At 45.4% G+C, this 20102-nt stretch overlaps 1 protein-coding gene across 1 annotated transcript in view; it reads right to left on the bottom strand.

The window, feature by feature from the left end:
• The window catches only part of LOC141073601 (uncharacterized), a 159839-nt gene that overhangs the window by 81796 nt on the left and 57941 nt on the right, over positions 1-20102 (bottom strand). Inside the window, exons 6-9 of the mRNA XM_073560893.1 lie at positions 17929-18040; positions 12662-12759; positions 12295-12403; positions 1243-2648 (exon numbers count right to left, since the gene is read on the bottom strand). Coding sequence (XP_073416994.1) covers positions 1243-2648; positions 12295-12403; positions 12662-12759; positions 17929-18040 — 1725 coding nt within the window. The remainder of the gene's footprint in view (positions 1-1242; positions 2649-12294; positions 12404-12661; positions 12760-17928; positions 18041-20102) is intronic.

The raw sequence follows: 20102 nt of genomic DNA, 5'->3' as shown, positions 1-20102 counted from the left end.
ATACGGTTGCAGCACATCTGTAAATTCACGATACCATTAATGAAATGTAGCTCCCCAACACCGGAAGCACTCAAAGCCCCAGATTAGGACACTGCTACTACCATGTCTTACTGTAGGAACCATGCATTTAGAAAAATGTATATAAAATAGTAGATGTTGTAGTTTTATTTGTGCCATTTGTTTTTACATCAACTAATAAAATTAAAAGCTGACGATTTTTTAATTTAAGTTTTGTTATCAACCTTACTTTCATGTTATGGGTTTAAAAAAAAAAGTTCTATGAAACTCAGTATTGTCAAATTTTGAAAATTCCTTTGTATTCAGTGAAATATTGATTAAAATAGTACTTCTTAAAGGGCGTGTACTCATTTATGCCGAGCACTGTATGTGAATGTATTGGGTAAGATTCATAATTTGCATTTTTTTGTAATACTATTTTTTGTCTTGTGCTTGTGAATACATTTTTTGCAATAAATTCTTCAAGGGTGGCACACGTGATTCATGAATTTTGCGCAAAATGAAAAATGCTCTTCATCTTTGCCTTTAACCTCTTTTGCAACCTTATGGGTGTAAAAAGTCTCATGTTCAGTTTAAAACACATAAAATTTGCACATAAATTTGAGACAAATAAAATCACATCGGGGAGGGTGTGGGGATAACTAGAGTACACTTGTATAAAAATCTGACAACTTTTTAAAAAGTTACAATTGATGTAAAAATATAAAAACATATGCAAACCCCAACCCTGACCACAATGGCAAACACAGAAAAAATGAAAAAAGTGAACACATAAAAGAGACTTTAAAAGGCGCAGATAAAAAGAAGAATAAGGCACAAATCAAAAACAGGCAAAAAGTACAAAAAAAAGAAAAAAAGGCACAAATGCAACAGTAAATTGGGCCCATTGTTTTTCATTTTAAAGGTATTCTTAGACTTTAATGACTGCCACAAATAAATGGCAACATTATTTAGCAACCTAACTGTCATATCTGGAGAGAAAGACAACAAGACTGGAAGTAACACAAGAATACTGACAGGAATCTATTTTAGCATGCAATCTGGAGCTGTGAAGCGATACAGTTTAATGGCCCAGCTCTGCTTAAAGCTTTGGTCAAAATAAATCAAACTAAAATAAGAGTTCTGAGGATTAGTTTTGATTTTTTTTTTTTAATCCAAATGATTTCCTTGGAACACTATATGAGGTAAAACATTTCCTACAGTCGGAACATTAAAATGGCTTCTCTTCTTATGTTGAGCAAGTGCTGCTTTATGGCTATAACATTTTCCACATTCTGAACATGAGAATGGCTTTTCCCCTGTATGGATTAATTGATGATTAACTAGGACTGATTTTTGTCTAAAATACTTCCCACATTCTGAACATGAAAACGGTTTCTCCCCTGTATGAGTTCTGTGATGTTTAACAAGGTCAGACTTCTGGCTGAAACATTTCCCACATTCTGGACATGAATATGGCTTCTCTCCTGTGTGACTTCTCAAATGCTCCATGAGACTTGATTTTCTTGTGAAGGATTTCCCACACTCAGAACATAAAAAAGGCTTTTCACTTGTGTGAGTTCTCTGATGCTTAACAAGAATTGACTTTTGGCTAAAAGACTTTCCACATTCTGTACATGAAAATGGTTCCTCCCCTGTGTGGGTTATACTATGTTCAATAAGATATGATTTCTTTGGAAAACATTTTCCACACTCTAAACATGAAAATGCCATCTCCCCTCCATGGATTAGCTGATGTTTTACAGCAGCAGACTTATGGCTAAAGCATTTCCCACATTCTGGACATGAAAATGGTTTTTCCCCAGTGTGAGTCCTTTGATGTTCAACAAGACAGGATTTCCTTGCAAAACATTTCCCACATTCAGAACATGAATACGGCTTTTCACCTGTGTGACACTTCTGATGTTTAACAACATCTGATTTTTGGATAAAACACTTCCCACATTCTGGGCATGAAAATGGCTTCACACCTGTGTGAGTTTTCTGATGTTCAGCAAGATTTGATTTTGTGGTGAAACATTTCCCACATTCTGAACATGAAAATGGCTTCATGCCTGTATGAGTTATCTGATGTTTAAAAAGATCTTGTTTTCGGGTAAAACATTTTCCACATTCCAAACATGAAAATGGCTTCACACCTGAATGGATTTTTTGATGTGTAACAAGGACTGATTTTTGCATAAAACACTTCCCACATTCAGAACATGCATACGGCTTCTCCCCTGTGTGAGTCCTCTGATGTACAATGAGATCGGATTTCTGTTGAAAACCTCTATGACATTCTGAACAAGAAAATGGTTCCTCCCCTCTATGTCTTCTTTGATGTTTAAAAAGAACCGATTTCTGGCGAAAACTTTTGCCACATTCGGAACATGAAAATGGCCTCTCATCTCTGTGGATTCTTTCGTGCATAGAAAGATTGGATTTCTTTGAAAAGCATTTCCCACACTCAGAACAAGGGAATATTTTACTTCCTGTCTCTCCTGTACTTTGATTATCAATCTGTGAAGGACCAGGTGAAGGCTCCTTGTAATTAGTAGGAAAGACTGATGGTAAACTTGTTGTGAGGAGTGTTGTAGAATATTCTCCATAACTGCCATCTGCGATACGGTCATACGTTGCTTCGTAATCTGCAAATGAAAAGAGACATTACACAAAGGTTTTGGTGCAGCCTCCTATTAAATATAAAACATATTGCATTTTATCTTTTGCAAAACATAAAAGGAAATCCAAGGACACTTTTTCTAGCGCCCTACAATGCATCCCTAAAAGCATGGCTTTCTCATAAATGCATTTCATAATACCTCATACAGGGCACATGTTTTGGACCATCCATAAAGCTTCCCTAGCAACACCCACTGTTGAGGTGTTTTCAGCATTTACAGATTAATAAGGAAACATTTCAATGGAGATTTCTGTGTCTAGATATTCTTCTCCATCCTCTTCTTTCCCCCTTTTCTCTCAGCATTGTCTAAAAATTCACACTACACCCTTCTTGAACATCTTTCGTAAACAAATTCACCCCTTCCTCCACCCCAAGACTAAATCCTGGCATAATCATTCACCATCTTACACAATATTTGCGGAATTACAGAGATCATGCCAGTGCATTCCAATTAATGGAACAGTACTTAGAAATAAAATTTTGGAAAAAACTATCCAGTGTAAGTACCAGGAATAACTTTCTGCGTGCTCCACTAGCTTCTATGATCTGTGCCATACTCTGCATAGCAAACAGACAGAATCTTACTCTTCATTCCACTTTTCTTTTTAACCACAAAGAGACAAGCAGCAGTATGGATGAAATTACACAGCAGTAGTGATCAATGTAGATAGGAATCCAGCACTTTAATGAGGTGACTTGTTAAAAAGCTCAACAAGATCTTTCTGTGTCTCTCTCTCTCTGCTTGTTTCCGCACGCTATTCCTCTTTCCTCCACATAGGAGTATAATAATAAACTGTGTGAAAAGACACCACAGTGAGCTGGCAATCAGTCTTACAAAATGGATTTGAGCTATGTGTTTTTCTTTTAGACTGGAAGGCGACCTCAGGATGAAGAGAGGAGAGGAAGTGTTTCAAGCGGGGAAGAATGCAGATTCCCCTGATAAGATATATAACAAAGTTTATTATGTTCTCTTTGTCCTATTGATTTCTGCAAAGTTTTTGGAATGTACAGTCCCCATTGAACAGGATATCAATATGTCTTACATTTGACTATCAATGTTTTTTGTTCCCATCAAAAGGATTCTACACAGTAGTCCAACGTTTAAGGAATTTTTGTATTCTCTAATCTGTTTTTAAGTCTTGATTTTATATTCATTTCTGTTTCTATATAATGTGTACCTAAACATTGATGCCATGAACATGTTAAACATTATAGACCCTATTCATCAAAGTTGCCATGCCAGAATTCTAGCATAAAAGTTTTGAAAAGTCACAAAATGTAAGTGCACCTTGGAGTTGTGCCAAAATTTTGCGACTTTTGGCATTTTGAACGCCAGTTTCTCCCAGCTACGACAAAATGGGCAGAGCTGATGTGTGACGGGGTTCCTAAAATTTACAACGAGCTGTGAAAGTTCCGTGTGCCAGAAATCTTACTCCAATACCTTACTGGAGTGAGATTTCTGGGGTAGCACATGGAGGCGCACGCCACTCGTCAGACACTCCATATCCATGCACCACTTCATGAAACAGGAGCGCCTGACTCCAGCACGCCCCCCTCTAAAGGGAATCGGTCCCCATCCGTTTCTACCTATTACAGTAAACTGATATTGACAATATCTAGACAATTTTCAGTTTTAGGTGGCCTGGTTTTATTTGAAAACAATTGCAACATTTTTGTATTCTAACAAAAAAAAAAAATGGAAATTTCTCAATGAAGTCAAACTTTTTGAAATAGCGTATACACCATTACCAATAAAATCAAACATACACTATGTCTTGTACAATATATACAAAATTACTAATGTAATAAATGCACTTTAGGAAGTATTAATACATATACAGTACATTTGGGTATCAATATTTGATCTTAATTAGATTCATAATGCAATGGAGATAAAGAATTATATAAAAAAAAGCCTTCAGATATATTAAAAGTCCAAAGAATATATGGGAAAGACATAACATTTGAAAAAGGTGTACGACATAAGGCTAACACACAGCCATGTTGTGGTCATATCCTGACAGCTGAAGTAACTGTCAAATAGGTAATAGGGAATTGTGTGTAAACTGATACTCATAGTTAATGGCATTGCCTTATAATTTTTAACAGTTGCTGAGACTTTCAGGATAGGCCTAAATCATGTTGCATCTAATCTGCATACTTGTGCTTTTTGCTTAACTTTTTAGAACTGTGGCAAAAAAGCTGCTTTTTGAAAGCAAATATCCAATGGGAGAAAACTGGAAGATAATAGTGCAAAATAGGGTCTTACCTGGATATAGGATATGAAAACAATAGGTACAGGGATGTGTTCACCTGGCAGGGTTGTGTGCCACAACACTTAAGAAAGCCTACTAAAATGGCTGGTGCAGAACCAAGATATGTGCAATGGATGGAAATACCATAGAGGATGGATCTTTACCTGTGCTGCCGAAGACACTATATGATGAAGAAGGAGATCCAGGAGTCGATGTCTTGAAAATTGCAGTTTTATTAGTCGACGTGTTTCAAAGTTCAATGACTTCTTCATCAGGACAAAACCATAACAGATCATATGATGTCTTCGGAAGCACAGTTAAAGGATGCATTCTCTATGGCATTTCCTTCCAATTTTCAAAATATATGTCATATGGGTACACTGTCTGTTCTAGAAATGGCTGTACAGTCAATTCATAAACGTTTATTAACTTTGCATTTATGTTTTCATGAAGTTTAAATGAAGATTAAATATTATGTCCATGTGTTATACTGTTGTTCTTATGATTTTATGTACTACAGTAGAAACACTACTACAATATCTACTATAGCCAATATATATATTATAGCATTTTATATCTATATGATTGCATCATTTTATGTCATCTATGGTACTGAATAACCACTTTACTTTCTTTATTGTTACCAGGAATTTCTATGGGAATCTCTGGGTATTTGTTGAAACATTACACGATAAGAAGGCATGCAATAGTAGGATGCAGCATGAAAAAAAAGTTAAGAATCACAAGCATTTTTCTGATCTGGCTGCAGCAATTCAAACACATAATCTGAATGTGTTACGTGCACATTAATCTTGCAAATTTGCCCTGAATTTGACTCTTGGCAATGCAAAGTGTGAAATCAAAAGCATTTGGCATTAAAACTGCATCCAAATCCACATTTAAATTGAACCTGACAGCAGGACTATGCTAAGTAAACTACAGGCATAGTCAGGTTGGCGGTTTTAAACTGATTAAAATGATACCTGGGGAGAAGAAAGCAGTCTTGTGGTGCTTGGGTAAACAGTGTTAGAAGTTTTCAGTTAATGATATGCTCATGTCCCCGGGCGGGACTGTCTTAGCTTCCTGCTCTAAGAAAGAGAAACAATGGAAAGACCTGCCCCTAAGCTGCCCCAAAGCACAAACAGTCTTGTCTCGCTCTTAAAGCCCCCATCACACATAGCGACACACTAGCGATCCTGACAATGATATGACCTGGTCAGGATCGCTGGTGTGTCGCTACATGATCACTGGTGAGCTGTCAAACAGGCAGATCTCACCAGCGATCAGGTCCAGCGACGACATGGGTAACAAGCGCGCGCGTCACTTACCCGCTGTGTACTTTGGATACCAGCGTGCTCGCACTGGGAGCTGGTATCCAAGGTAAACAGCGGGTAACTAAGCGCACGCGGCACTTAGATATCCGCTGTTTACCTTGGATTTCAGCTCCCAGCGCGAGCACGCTGGTATCTGTCACGCTCACGCCTTGGCTGAATGGCGCGAGCCGGGGGGTTGTTGCCCCACTGTGCCACAAACCAGACTACCCTGGAAGGGGCGTGACTACGACAGCTACCTCGGTCTTCACTGGAGCCTCTGATGGTGACGTCAGGCTTGTGCGGCAGATAGCTGTCGGGTGCCACTCCAGGGTGGTGTCTGGCTGTGGCTGCTGGTCCCACTCAGGGACAAGTCACTTGGACAGAAAGCTATAGACAGGCAGGCGGACACGACAGGCATGGCTGAGACCCTGGGCAAGCGGGCGTGGCTTGGAGACACTGGGCAGGCGGGCGTGGCTTGGAGACACAGGACAGGCGGGCGTGGCTTGGAGACACAGGACAGGCGGGCGTGGCTTGGAGACACAGGACAGGCGGGCGTGGCTTGGAGACACAGGACAGGCGGGCACGGCTTGGAGACACAGGACAGGCGGGCACGGCTTGGAGACACAGGACAGGCGGGCACGGCTTGGAGACACAGGACAGGCGGGCACGGCTTGGAGACACAGGACAGGCGGGCACGGCTTGGAGACACAGGACAGGCGGGCACGGCTTGGAGACAGGACAGGCGGGCACGGCTTGGAGACACAGGACAGGCAGGCACGGCTTGGAGACACAGGAACAGGCGGGCACGGCTTGGAGACACAGGAACAGGCGGGCACGGCTTGAGTCACAGGACAAGCAGGTGTGTATGAAGGAACAGGTTGGGACCTGTTCACACAGGAGGTGCTGGTATGGACACAGGCAGGAAGGAGTGAAATATGAAAGAACAGGTTGGGACCTGTTCACACAGGAGGTGCTGGTATGGATACAGGCAGGAAGGAGTGAAATATGAAGGAACAGGTTTGGACCTGTTCACACAGGAGGTGCAGGTATGGATACAGGCAGGAAGGAGTGGAATATGTTGGAACAGGTTAGGAACTGAGCCGCAGGAGTGCGGAGTAGGCTGGGCTACAAGGGAGCCGGGCAGGCAGAGCGGCTAGGGAGCCGGGCAGGCAGAGCGGCTAGGGAGCCGGGCAGGCAGAGCGGCTAGGGAGCAGAGCTGCAAGGGAGCAGAGCTGCAAGGGAGCAGAGCAGGCAGAGCTGCAAGGGAGCAGATACACAGACAGGGAGGACGCAAGGAAAGACACAGCAGGGAAGTGAGCCACAGACAAGAAGAAAGGGAGACTAAGGTAGGACAGAGTACAGACAAGGTACTGGGACCAAGACTCAAGGGCCAGGATATCCAGCCTCCTGGCAGGCAGACAAGGTACAAAGCAAGACAAGAAGTATTCCTCCAGAGAAGGAGGAAATACAGAGGACAGGGCCTGGCTTTCTCAGCAGCAAGATACTAACTGAGATTAGACATTGCACAGGCCATGTTTCAGTGGGTGTGGCAGGGTTAAATAGTCCAGGGCTCTAGGTAATTGGTCAGGGACCCATTAGCCAGGTGCACCCTGACTGCATAAGAACCAGAGAGTTCAGGCACCACCGTCCTATACACAGTCAGGAAACATGGAGAGCAAGCAGGAAAACAAGAGGCATAGCGCATGGAGCTCATGGCTGGCAACAGACAGAATTCACAGCATGGCTTGAAGCAGAAAGTAAGTTGGTGTGCGGGGGATGGGAGGCCATGCAGTGATGCCAGCAGGGTTGTTACAGTACCCCCACCTTTACGGCCCCTCTTCCTCAAGCCTGCCAGAATTACCAGAAGAAGGAGTACGGGACCACACACAGTCCAGGCTGACAGGGCATCCTTCTGGTAAGATGAAGTAGGCGTGCCATCCGGAATCTCCGAGTGCCAAGTTTCTTGGTGCCCAACAGCTTCCAACACAGAGGGTACAAGGACTTCTTCCTCCTGATTGTCTGAAAGTAGGGACCTGGAAGCTTCAGACTTGATCCCTACATCAGCCGGCCAGCTGGAAACAGAAGACACCTTCACTAAGTCCAATTTCAGCCCGTTATCAAAAGAAAATTTGACCTCTTCCAGGAGGGTGAGAAACGGAGATACGTAGGCCACTGTTCCAACCTCTTCATCCACCTTCCACATGGAAGCTGGAGGCATACATACAGGGAGCCATTTCAGCCTGTTACCCTGAAAAAACTGGACCACATCTTCCTGGTTAGAGGATGAGTGAAGCTCTGTCTTGGGACCTTCACCCCTAGGCCACAGAGGAGCTGAAGGTATACACTCTGGATCCATCTTCAGCCCTTTATCCTGGGGAAGACAATCAAGAGGCAGGGGTGCTCTTGGGAGCAGAACACTGGTATAGTCGCTGGGGATGTGTGAGGAGACTGAGACCGCCTCCCCCTCTTCAGAGGTATCCTCACACCTTAACTCGGCGACTAGCAAACCAGGCGAAGAAGACGACCTTGCTGACTGAATGCGACGCAAGGGAACCAGACACCTCTTGTCACTTGGTTGTTTCAAGTGTGGTGCCCTGCTTGGTCTCCAGACATAAATGGGTACTAGAATCTCTGGATCAGAATGACCCATGGGCATACCAGTCAGCAAGTGGAAGATGAACTTCTTCATGTATAAGGCTCCGACCTGGAGCTGTAGCTGTCCTTGCAGGATTAGACTGTTCTCAAGTAGGGCTTGGCCACCTCGAGACAACGCCCACGCCGGCTTCGGGAGCTGTATGACAGAGACCACACACTGACTCCGTATGGCTGGCGGTTGATACACACCAAAGCTCCCTGAAGGCAGAGAAACAGTCATTGGCTTCACAGGACAGAGACCGTCAGGATGTTCCTTCACCAGACCAGATTGTGGCTGCAAGCTTACCAGCCGCTTTTTCTTAGACCGCTTGGATCTTACACGGGAGGCCGACTTGGCAGGCTGTGGAACAGGAGTGTCGGGGACGGTCACAGGCAGTTGAGACGATTCACCCACAGGTTCCTCTTGTCTGGTCTGTCTCTGGAAGCTTGGAGAGGAAGACTTTTCAAGAGCAGCTGGACGAGGCATGTCGAACACTTTACGGAAGGCCCCCAGGCTCATGACGACAGGGTCCCCGCTTCCCAAAGGGGACAGATCCACATCAAGGCATCACCAGCTAGGTAGGACATGATGTATCCCACCTTGACCCGGTCAGAGGGGAAACAAGCTGCATTCTGCAGGATGTAGTGCAGGCACTTTTTCAGGAACCCTTGGCATTCTTTAGGGTCCCCATAGAACCTAGGCGGGTCTGCTGGGTCGTGCTCTACATAGGCCAGGAGCTGATTGTAGAGGGCATTGGAGACGATGATTGTTCAGTGGTCTCCACAATCGGAACCACACAGGGCGGAACAAATTCTTCCGGTTGCTCATACTGGCAGGACAAAAGTTCATGACACTCTGCGAGCGGAAGGACATGGGACTCAGCGGGGACCATGGCCTGTGCAAACTGTCACGCTCACACCTTGGTTGAATGGCGCGAGCTGGGGGGTTGTGGCTCCACTGTTCCACAAACCAGACTGCCCTGGAAGGGGCGTGACTACGACAGCTACCTCGGTCTTCACTGGAGCCTCTGATGGTGAGGTCAGGCTTGTGCGTCAGATAGCTGTCGGGTGCCACTCCAGGGTGGTGTCTGGCTGTGGCTGCTGGTCCCACTCAGGGACAAGTCACTTGGACAGAAAGCTATAGACAGGCGGACACGACAGGCACGGCTGAGACCCTGGGCAAGCAGGCGTGGCTTGGAGACACTGGGCAAGCGGGCGTGGCTTGGAGACACATGACAGGCGGGCACGGCTTGGAGACACAGGACAGGCGGGCACGGCTTGGAGACACAGGACAGGCGGGCACGGCTTGGAGACACAGGGCAAGCAGGTGTGGTGTATGAAGGAACAGGTTGGGACCTGTTCACACAGGAGGTGCTGGTATGGACACAGGCAGGAAGGAGTAAAATATGAAGGAACAGGTTGGGACCTGTTCACACAGGAGGTGCTGGTATGGATACAGGCAGGAAGGAGTGAAATATGAAGGAACAGGTTTGGACCTGTTCACACAGGAGGTGCAGGTATGGATACAGGCAGGAAGGAGTGGAATATGTTGGAACAGGTTAGGAACTGAGCCGCAGGAGTGCGGAGTAGGCGGAGCCGCAGGAGTGTGGAGTAGGCGGAGCCACAGGAGTGCGGAGTAGGCGGAGCCACAGGAGTGCGGAGTAGGCGGAGCCGCAAGGGAGCCGGGCAGGCAGAGCGGCTAGGGAGCCGGGCAGGCAGAGCGGCTAGGGAGCCGGGCAGGCAGAGCGGCTAGGGAGCCGGGCAGGCAGAGCGGCTAGGGAGCCGGGCAGGCAGAGCGGCTAGGGAGCCGGGCAGGCAGAGCGGCTAGGGAGCCGGGCAGGCAGAGCGGATAGGGAGCCGGACAGGCAGAGCGGATAGGGAGCCGGACAGGCAGAGCGGATAGGGAGCCGGACAGGCAGAGCGGATAGGGAGCCGGACAGGCAGAGCGGATAGGGAGCCGGGCAGGCAGAGCGGATAGGGAGCCGGGCAGGCAGAGCTGCAAGGGAGCAGAGCAGGCAGAGCTGCAAGAGCTGCAAGGGAGCAGAGCAGGCAGAGCTGCAAGGGAGCAGAGCAGGCAGAGCTGCAAGGGAGCAGATGCACAGACAGGGAGGACACAAAGAAAGACACAGCAGGGAAGGAAGCCACAGACAAGGAGAAAGGGAGACTAAGGTAGGACAGAGTACAGACAAGGTACTGGGACCAAGAGTCAAGGGCAAGGATATTCAGGCTCCTGGCAGGCAGACAAGGTACAAAGCAAGACAAGAAGTATTCCTCCAGAGAAGGAGGAAATACAGAGGACAGGGCCTGGCTTCCTCAGCAGCAAGATACTAACTGAGATTAGACATTGCACAGGCAATGTTTCAGTGGGTGTGGCAGGGTTAAATAGTCCAGGGCTCTAGGTAATTGGTCAGGGACCCATTAGCCAGGTGCACCCTGACTACATAAGAACCAGAGAGTTCAGGCGCCCCCCCTCCTATACACAGTCAGGAAACATGGAGAGCAAGCAGGAAAACAAGAGGCATAGTGCATGGAGCTCAGGGCTGGCAACAGACAGAATTCACAGCATGGCTTGAAGCAGAAAGTAAGTTGGTGTGCGGGGGATGGGAGGCCATGCAGTGATGCCAGCAGGGTTGTTACAGTATCCAAGGTACACAGCGGGTAACTAAGCGACGCGCGCTTAGTTACCCGCTGTTTACCTTGGATACCAGCTCCCAGCGTCTACTTACAGCGCTGGGAGCTCGCTGATCGATGGTCTCCCGCTGCCACACGCAGCGTTGCATGCTGGCCAGTGGGAGACCAACAATCAAAAAAATGTCCTGGACATTAGAGCATGATCAGCGATACCCAGCGGGGGGGGGCGGTCGCTGGTATGTGTCACACACGGCGAGATCGCTGGTGAGATCGCTGTTGCGTCACAAAACTTGTGACTCAGCAGCAATCTCGCTAGCGATCTCGCTGTGTGTGACGGGGGCTTTATGATGAGGAACAGGTTTGTGCTTCAGGGTGGGTCTGGGAGCTGGTCTTTACTTGGTTTCCTCTTTCTTAGAGCAAGAAGATAAGAACTTACCTACACTCCTGCCCAAGAGAACAGGCATATCATTAACTGAAAACTTCTAAAACTGATTACACAATAACTAAAATATGGATTTCTTAATCACAGGTATCATTTAAATCAGTTTAACACTGCCAACCTGACAATGCCTGTAGTTTACTTAGCAAAATCCAGCTGACAGGTTCGCTTTAACACAAGAAGACTGTAGTGACATTGCTAGGGCCAAATCCACATTTGTAAAATGTGCCGCATGCAAATTAACGCTAGGAAAGAATTAAGGGTTGAAACCTTTATCAACCCCCGAAGAGAAGACTTTATCTCTAGGATAGTAAGAAGCATTTAATGGTCATCACTCACCAGTACTGATATCTGCAAGCATTTCCTCCTCCTTACACTTTGTTACATCCTCACTATTCTCCTCTTCTTCAGTCATATCCTCATCTTTGATATAAGGCAATTCTATAACCTAATTCACAATATATGGAACAAACAATTATAAAGACAGAAAAATGTAAACAAGAACCTAAAATCATTCATAACCAAATGCTACATTGCATCTGTGTCATATACTTGCTGTATACTAATTAGATAAACTCCAGTATATTGCATCCCTAAGCATAAAGGTATTATATTCAGTACATAAACTAGATTTATACTGCAATCATGCACAAAGAGCACTTGCATGTAGTATTATAGTATTTGCGGAAATCTCAGGTCTATGTACCTGATAATCTTGCTGACCATTCTGATTTTCTTCTGTAGAATCCTGGGAATATATTGAACTGGGACTTCTATCGAGTGGATTCCCCTTACTAGATCCATCTGAAATAGACACATATACATGGAAGTGATGGTCAACTGTTCTGCACATCCTCATGACCCTATTAAGGCCTTTTCACACTGCATCTTGTAGGGCACACTTGTCCCCATCTGGTCTGGACTTCATGTTTGAACGTCTTTTGCCTTCCTTACTGACACTGTCCGTTTTTTCAGCTTTTACTATGTTAGAAAATAACTGCTATCTGTATTGCTGCCTACCCTTCCTGTTCCTGTTTTGCCGCCATTTCTGTGTCCTCTGTGACTCGTAGTTCAGCCCATGCTGGGTGAGTTCATTTCTATTGGTGTTTGGTCAGGACTGCAAGCTATTTAATTCTGCTGTCCACTGTCAGCTATAACAAGCTTTAGGGTACGTGCACACGCTGCGGAATCCGCTCAAAAGACCTGCGGATTATCTGCGGTTTTGCCTGCGGTTTGGTCCTGCGGATTCACTATCTCCACAATGGTGGAGATAGGAACCCGCTGCGGATTCTGCAGAAAGAATTGACATGCAATTCTTTCTGCGGATTCAAAACCGCAGCAAATCCGCGCGGATTTTTCCGCAGCGTCGGCACAGCGTTTTTTTTTCCCCATTCATTTGAATGGTACTGTACACCGCAGCTAAAGCTGCTGCGGGTCCGCAGCGGCCAAAACCGCTGCGGAAACGCAGCGGATTCCGCAGCGTGTGCATACACCCTTAGTGAACACGTTTGTCTTGCTCTTGCATTCTGAACCTGTTACCGGACTATTCTTTCTGTCAGCCTGCAACACCGGCCAGCAACAGCTCTGAGGTCTGAACCCATGGCTCCTGTGTAGTCCACATTCCTGTATAGTAGGGCTTAATAGAACAGTAATAGTACAATACTCTCACTTTACCAGTTGGGATAAGAAAAGATTGTGAGAACAGATACTTGTGGCCATTTAACAATTCAGATGCTGATTTTAATAGGGACCGTGGCAGATAGGGACTTGACGCTGTCAGTCCATCAGCATATCTAGTTAATTAAAAAGGGTCTTTTAAATGAATGTGCATATTATGCCAAGAGTGAAGCCAAATACATTGCATGTTAGTATACTAGTAAAAGCTTAATAGCATTTTGGAATAATATTTCAAAGTATTATAAATGTGCTTAACTAATTGCACCTTTAAGTCCCATAGTGTGAACAGAAACAAAAAAAGAAAAGCAAAACATAAAATTACATAAATTAAAGTAAAATTGAGTAGAACCCCTCCAAACTTTTTAGCAATAAAGACACTGCAATTTTGCATGTTAGCTTCTGCAGTCAATAGTGACCATGGTTACAGAGAAGTGGACGGGACTCCATTTGTCAGGCCACCAGCATGCCTAGTTAGGAACATGTCCTCTCTGGTCTCTTAAGGTACTGTCACACTTAGCGATGTACCAGCGATCCCGACCAGCGATATGACGCTGTCAGGATCGCTGGTGCATCGCTAAGTGGTCGCTAGTGAGCTGCCACACAGGCAGATCTCACCAGCGACATCGCTGGGGACGGGGATCGCTACTTACCTGTCACACTAGGCGATCCTGCGTCCTCCTGCCTCCACGCGTCGCTCGTCGTCACAGCAGGAAACGCCGCAGGAAGCTGACGACGAGAAACAGTCCTGGATGTTCTCGCGCGATCAGCGATAACCAGCGGGGGAGCGGGTTGTAGGTAAGTATCACACACAGCGATATCGCTAGCAATATCGCTATAACGTCACAAGTTATAGTGATATTGTTAGCGATATCGCTTAGTGTGACAGTACCTTTACAGACAATTAACGCTCCACAGAGCTGATCTATATGGGATTGGATGGGTGGAGTATGGAGACATAGTAATTGGCTGAGTAAGGCTGTGTGCCCACGATGCGATTTTTAAGCATTTTTGCCGCGATTTTCGGCGCGAAAACGTTTAAAAATCGTGTACAGAACGCCCCCCATGCATTCCTATGGCATTCCGCACATGCTGTGCTAATGCTGCGCTTTTTTCCGAGGCAGAATCGCATCGCGGAAAAAATCGCAGCATGATCATTCTTTTGTGCGGAATCGCAAAGAATTGCCGCGATTCCGCACCCATAGGAATGCATGAGAATCGCTTACTTCCCGCACGTGGCTATGCCCACCATGCGGGAAGTTAAGCGTCTCATGTGCTGTTGGTACCCACGGTGTGGAGGAGAGGAGACTGTCCTCCAGGCCCTGGGTACCATACCCCTGTAAAAAAAAGAATAAAAAATAAAAAAAATCGGGGTATATTTACCTTCCGACGTCCCGCACTGCATTCCCAGCCTAAGCGTTCCCAGTAATGCCTTGCGGCAAGGTCCTGTGCTGACGTAGTCTCGCATGACTCTAGCGGTCTCGCGAGATCGCTATAGTAACGCGAGACAACGTCATCACAGGTCTCGCAAGGCATCGCTGGGAACGCTGAGGCCCGGGAATGCAGCGCGGGACGTCGGAAGGTAAATATACCCCGATTTTTTATTTTTTTATCATTTTTAACATTCTATCTTTTACTACTGATGCCGCATAGGTGGCCTCAATAGTAAAAAGCTGCTCACACTTGTCAAACACTATGTTTGACGAGTGTGACCAACCTGTCAATCACTTTCCAAGCGATGCTTCAAATCGCTTGGAAAGTGCTTGAGAAAATCGCGGCAAAATTGCGAACAGAATCGCAGTGAAATCGCGCAGAAAAAAACGCGCGATTTCTGGGAAGGAGTCCGGTTTTCAGTGTGCGTTTTAACACGCAACGTGGGCACATAGCCTAAGCGTTCACCAATAGTTATCTGAAGAGTATGGCAGGCTTTACTCTACAGTAATATTCTGATAAGGCATAAGGGTTTAGGGCATGGCTAGAAGATGGCCCATCAGGTTAATAGTACTTCAGTATATCTAAGGATTAGAAACAGGTGCAGAATCATTGCAAAGATCATAATCTTGAGCCTTATCAATCTCAACAATGAGTTGTGTACACTTGTAAACTCAAAACACTTATGAGTGTGTGAACAAGAGGAACATTTTCAGCTGCTGCATGGTCAATGTACAGGGTGGGCCATGTATACGGATACACCTAAATAAAATGGGAATGGTTGGTGATATCAACTTCCTGTTTGTGGCACATTAGTATATGGGAGGGGGGAAAACATTTCAAGATGGGTGGTGACCATGGCGGCCATTTTGAAGCCGGCACACAATGGTGTGCTTGGTTATAATGTAACTTTATTCTGTCATGAGTTATTTACAAGTTTCTATTTGCTTACAGCCATTGACATGTCGCAGAGGTTAACACGTGAGGAGCGGATAGAAATTGTGTTGATGTCTGGTGAACCCAGTACCCGGGTCATTGCAGCAGATTTCAATGCAAGACACCCTACGCAATAAAACTGTCACCATTCCCATTTTATTTAGGTGTATCCATATAAATGGCCCACCCAAAAAAGTTTGCCTCATCACTGAACATAATGTTCTGTATAAACTGAAGGTCCTGTTCCAATTTTTGTTTGGCTCATTCTGCAAATTCAGCTCGCCGATCTGGGTCACCAACCATTCCCATTTTATTTAGGTGTATCCATATAAATAGCCTACCCTGTAGACTGGGCTGCAGATGTATTACACCCCAGAGTACTGAAGGAGATAGCAGAAGAAATTTCTGAACCACTCTCCATAATCTTTGAAAATTCTTGGAGAACAGGAGAAGTGCCAGAAGACTGGAGAAGAGCAAATGTTGTTCCTATCTTCAAAAAGGGGAAGAAGGTGGACCCAGGTAACTATAGGCCGGTGAGTCTGACTTCTATACCAGGAAAGATCTTTGAACAAATTATTAAACAACATGTAAGTCAATACCTGGATAAGAATGAAGTGATCAAACAGAGTCAGCATGGGTTTGTAACTAATAAGTCATGTCAGACTAACTTAATTTCCTTCTATGACGGTATCACTGATTGGGTGGATCAAGGAAATGCTGTAGATATAGTATATCTTGACTTCAGCAAAGCATTTGACAAAGTCTCTCATACAATCCTTATTGAAAAAATGACTAAGTATGGAATGGACAAGGCAACTGTTAGGTGGATTCATAGCTGGCTTAGTGATCGGACCCAAAGAGTGGTCGTAAATGGCTGCACATCCAGTTGGAAGAATGTCTCAAGTGGGGTACCACAGGGCTCTGTCCTGGGCCCTGTATTGTTCAACATCTTTATCAACGATTTAGATGAAGGAATTGAGGGTAAACTGATTAAATTTGCTGATGACACAAAGCTAGGAGGGATAGCTAATACTAGAGAAGAGAGAGAGAGGATTCAAAAAGATTTAAATAAACTGGAGAAGTGGGCAGTAACTAACAGAATGGTTTTTAACAGGGAGAAATGCAAAGTACTACATCTGGGCAATAAAAATGAAAAAAGCATATATAGAATGGGAGGAATAGGGCTAAGTGACAGCACATGTGAAAAAGACTTGGGTATACTAATAGATCACAGACTGAATATGAGTCAACAGTGTGATGCAGCAGCAAAAAAGGCAAATGCAGTTCTAGGATGTATTAACAGAAGCATACAGTCTAGATCACGTGAAGTCATTATTTCCCTCTACTCCTCTTTGGTCAGACCTCATCTGGAATATTGTGTCCAGTTTTGGGCACCACATTTTAAAAAAGACATCAACAAACTGGAGCAAGTTCAGAAAAGAGCGACCAGAATGGTGACCGGTCTGCAAACCCTGTCTTATGAGGAAAGGTTGCAGGATTTGGGAATGTTTAGTTTGCAAAAGAGAAGACTGAGAGGAGACTTAATTGCTGTCTACAAATATCTAAAGGGCTGTCACATTGTAGAAGGATCAACTTTATTCTCATTTGCACAAGGAAAGACTAGAAGCAATGGGATGAAACTGAATGGGAGGAGACACAGATTAGATATTAGAAAAAACTTTTTGACAGTTAGAGTGATCAATGAGTGGAACAGGCTGCCACGAGAAGTGGTGAGTTCTCCTTCAATGGAAGTCTTCAAACAGAGGCTGGACAGACATCTGACTGGGATGATTTAGCGAATCCTGCTTTGAGCAGGGGGTTGGACCAGATGGCCCAGGAGGTCCCTTCCAACTCTACGATTCTATGATTCTATGATTCTATGTACTGCGGATTCCACCCCACAACAGTATAGACTCCCTTGTTATGACTCACCTGTGCACAGATACGTAGAAGAATCCACCTTCATACCCAGTGGGATTAAATCCGCATGAGTCTCTGCTTCATTTGTTATAACTTCAACTTTCACAGCACCTAGATTTATAACCTAATTCACCACATATAGCACAAAGGATGTGCAATCAAGAAGACAAAGAAGAACACAAAGCAAAATAAATAAAGAAATTCATCAACATAGAATTTACTGTATTTGCATGAAACTGGTCATGTAAAATAATGTTATTAACCTGCAGATATCTTTGTTTGCTTAAGAGTGAGCAAAACAAGAGATATAAAAGTCTCCTCATAACTCATGATTGTGTCACGGGGTGGCCGATAGGTGCCTGCAATGGACCGCATGCCTGAAATGCCAGTGTCAGAGTCCTACTCTATATATCGCGCGTTTTTGTTAGAATCCACCATCAATACTGTGGTGTATTTGGAATCCTGCTGTATACAGTATTCACAGTGTTTGTGCTCATCAGAAGGGCATTGGAGCCACAATACTATCATTACACTTCATATTATAGCTCTAAGGCCAGCTTCGGTATCTTGCTTCTATTGCACTTCAAAACTTTATTCACTATGCACTTTTTGGAAAAATCTATTATAGCTCCTAAAGAGGTTCTCCAAACCCCAAAAGTTATCTGTGCTAGATTGTAATACACAACACCACTATAATTTTGTTTTTTTATTTCTACATTTCGATCCTCCTGAATTTCATTGCCTACATCCACTTTGTATACCTGCGGCTCTACCAGACTAGGCAGCGTACTGTGCTTTCGTTTCCACAAAGGACGCTGCAGAGGAATGGGGAAAAGCTAAATTGATTTTTCTTATTTTATAAAAGAGAGATGAGTGGGGGATAACTGTGTGTGTGAAAATATAGTGCGGGTGCCATCATATGGGATATGTGGCCATCACCTGTATGTGGGGTGATCAAACATTGCAGAGCTGTTTAGGAACATTGTATGGTGTGATGGATTTGTGGGCGCCATTTTACTGTGTGAAGGGCTGTGGGGTCTATTATACTATATGGAGGTCATTATACTTTGTGTGGGGTGAATTATACTGTGTGGGACCATTTTAGGGCTTATTTAAATGTCAGCATTTGAGCAGTATTTTGAATCAGTGTTTGGATTCCAAAACTAGAAGAACTTACAAAAAAAATTATAATTAAAAGACTGACACCTGTTCTGTGTTCTAGAGACACTCTTGGTTTCAAAATACAAATACTGATCAAAAATACTCATGTATGGTATGTACAAAGCCTTACTGTCTAGAAGGCATTGTGGAGGAACCATACTGTGTTGGGGCACTCTGTGGTCGTACTGTGCTAGGTGGGAATTTTCTATACACCATATGTGACATCGGCGGCTATGCCCGCCGATGCCCCTCCAGCAGCAGCGCACGCCGCAGCGTCTCCTTACCTACGCGCCCCCGTCCAGGCGCGCGCTCGTCCTGCGTTCCTCCTCACTGCAGCTCCTGGTACCCGCTCTCTGTCGCGCGCGCGCCCCTTCCCGCTCTCTCCCTCCAGCGGTGGCCGGCGCTGAGGGGCAGGACAGGGGGACGCACTTCCGGGTGCTAGGATACTTCAGGCTTCCTCGCTGTGAGGAGGACGCCTGATGATCGTGTAGTCTCCTGCACCCTCTGGCCGCTACAGTCCTCTGTAGTTCCCCTTGTCCATGCTCTGTCTCCCTGCCGTGCCCTGTGTTACATGCCTCTGTAGTTCCTCTTGTCCATGCTCTGTCTCCCTGCCGTGCCCTGTGTTACATGCCTCTGTAGTTCCTCTTGTCCATGCTCTGTCTCCCTGCCGTGCCCTGTGTTACATGCCTCTGTAGTTCCTCTTGTCCATGCTCTGTCTCCCTGCCGTGCCCTGTGTTTCATGCCTCTGTAGTTCCCCCTATCCATGCTCTGTCTCCCTGCCGTGCCCTGTGTTACATGCCTCTGTAGTTCCTCTTGTCCATGCTCTGTCTCCCTGCCGTGCCCTGTGTTACATGCCTCTGTAGTTCCTCTTGTCCATGCTCTGTCTCCCTGCCGTGCCCTGTGTTACATGCCTCTGTAGTTCCTCTTGTCCATGCTCTGTCTCCCTGCCGTGCCCTGTGTTACATGCCTCTGTAGTTCCTCTTGTCCATGCTCTGTCTCCCTGCCGTGCCCTGTGTTTCATGCCT

This window comes from Dendrobates tinctorius, unplaced genomic scaffold, assembly GCF_039654945.1.
Source record: "Dendrobates tinctorius isolate UK_male_01 unplaced genomic scaffold, ASM3965494v1 ptg000308l, whole genome shotgun sequence".
Lineage (NCBI taxonomy): Eukaryota > Metazoa > Chordata > Amphibia > Anura > Dendrobatidae > Dendrobates > Dendrobates tinctorius.
The sequence above is the reverse complement of the archived record's forward strand: the minus strand, read 5'-3'. Positions and strand labels throughout refer to the sequence as shown.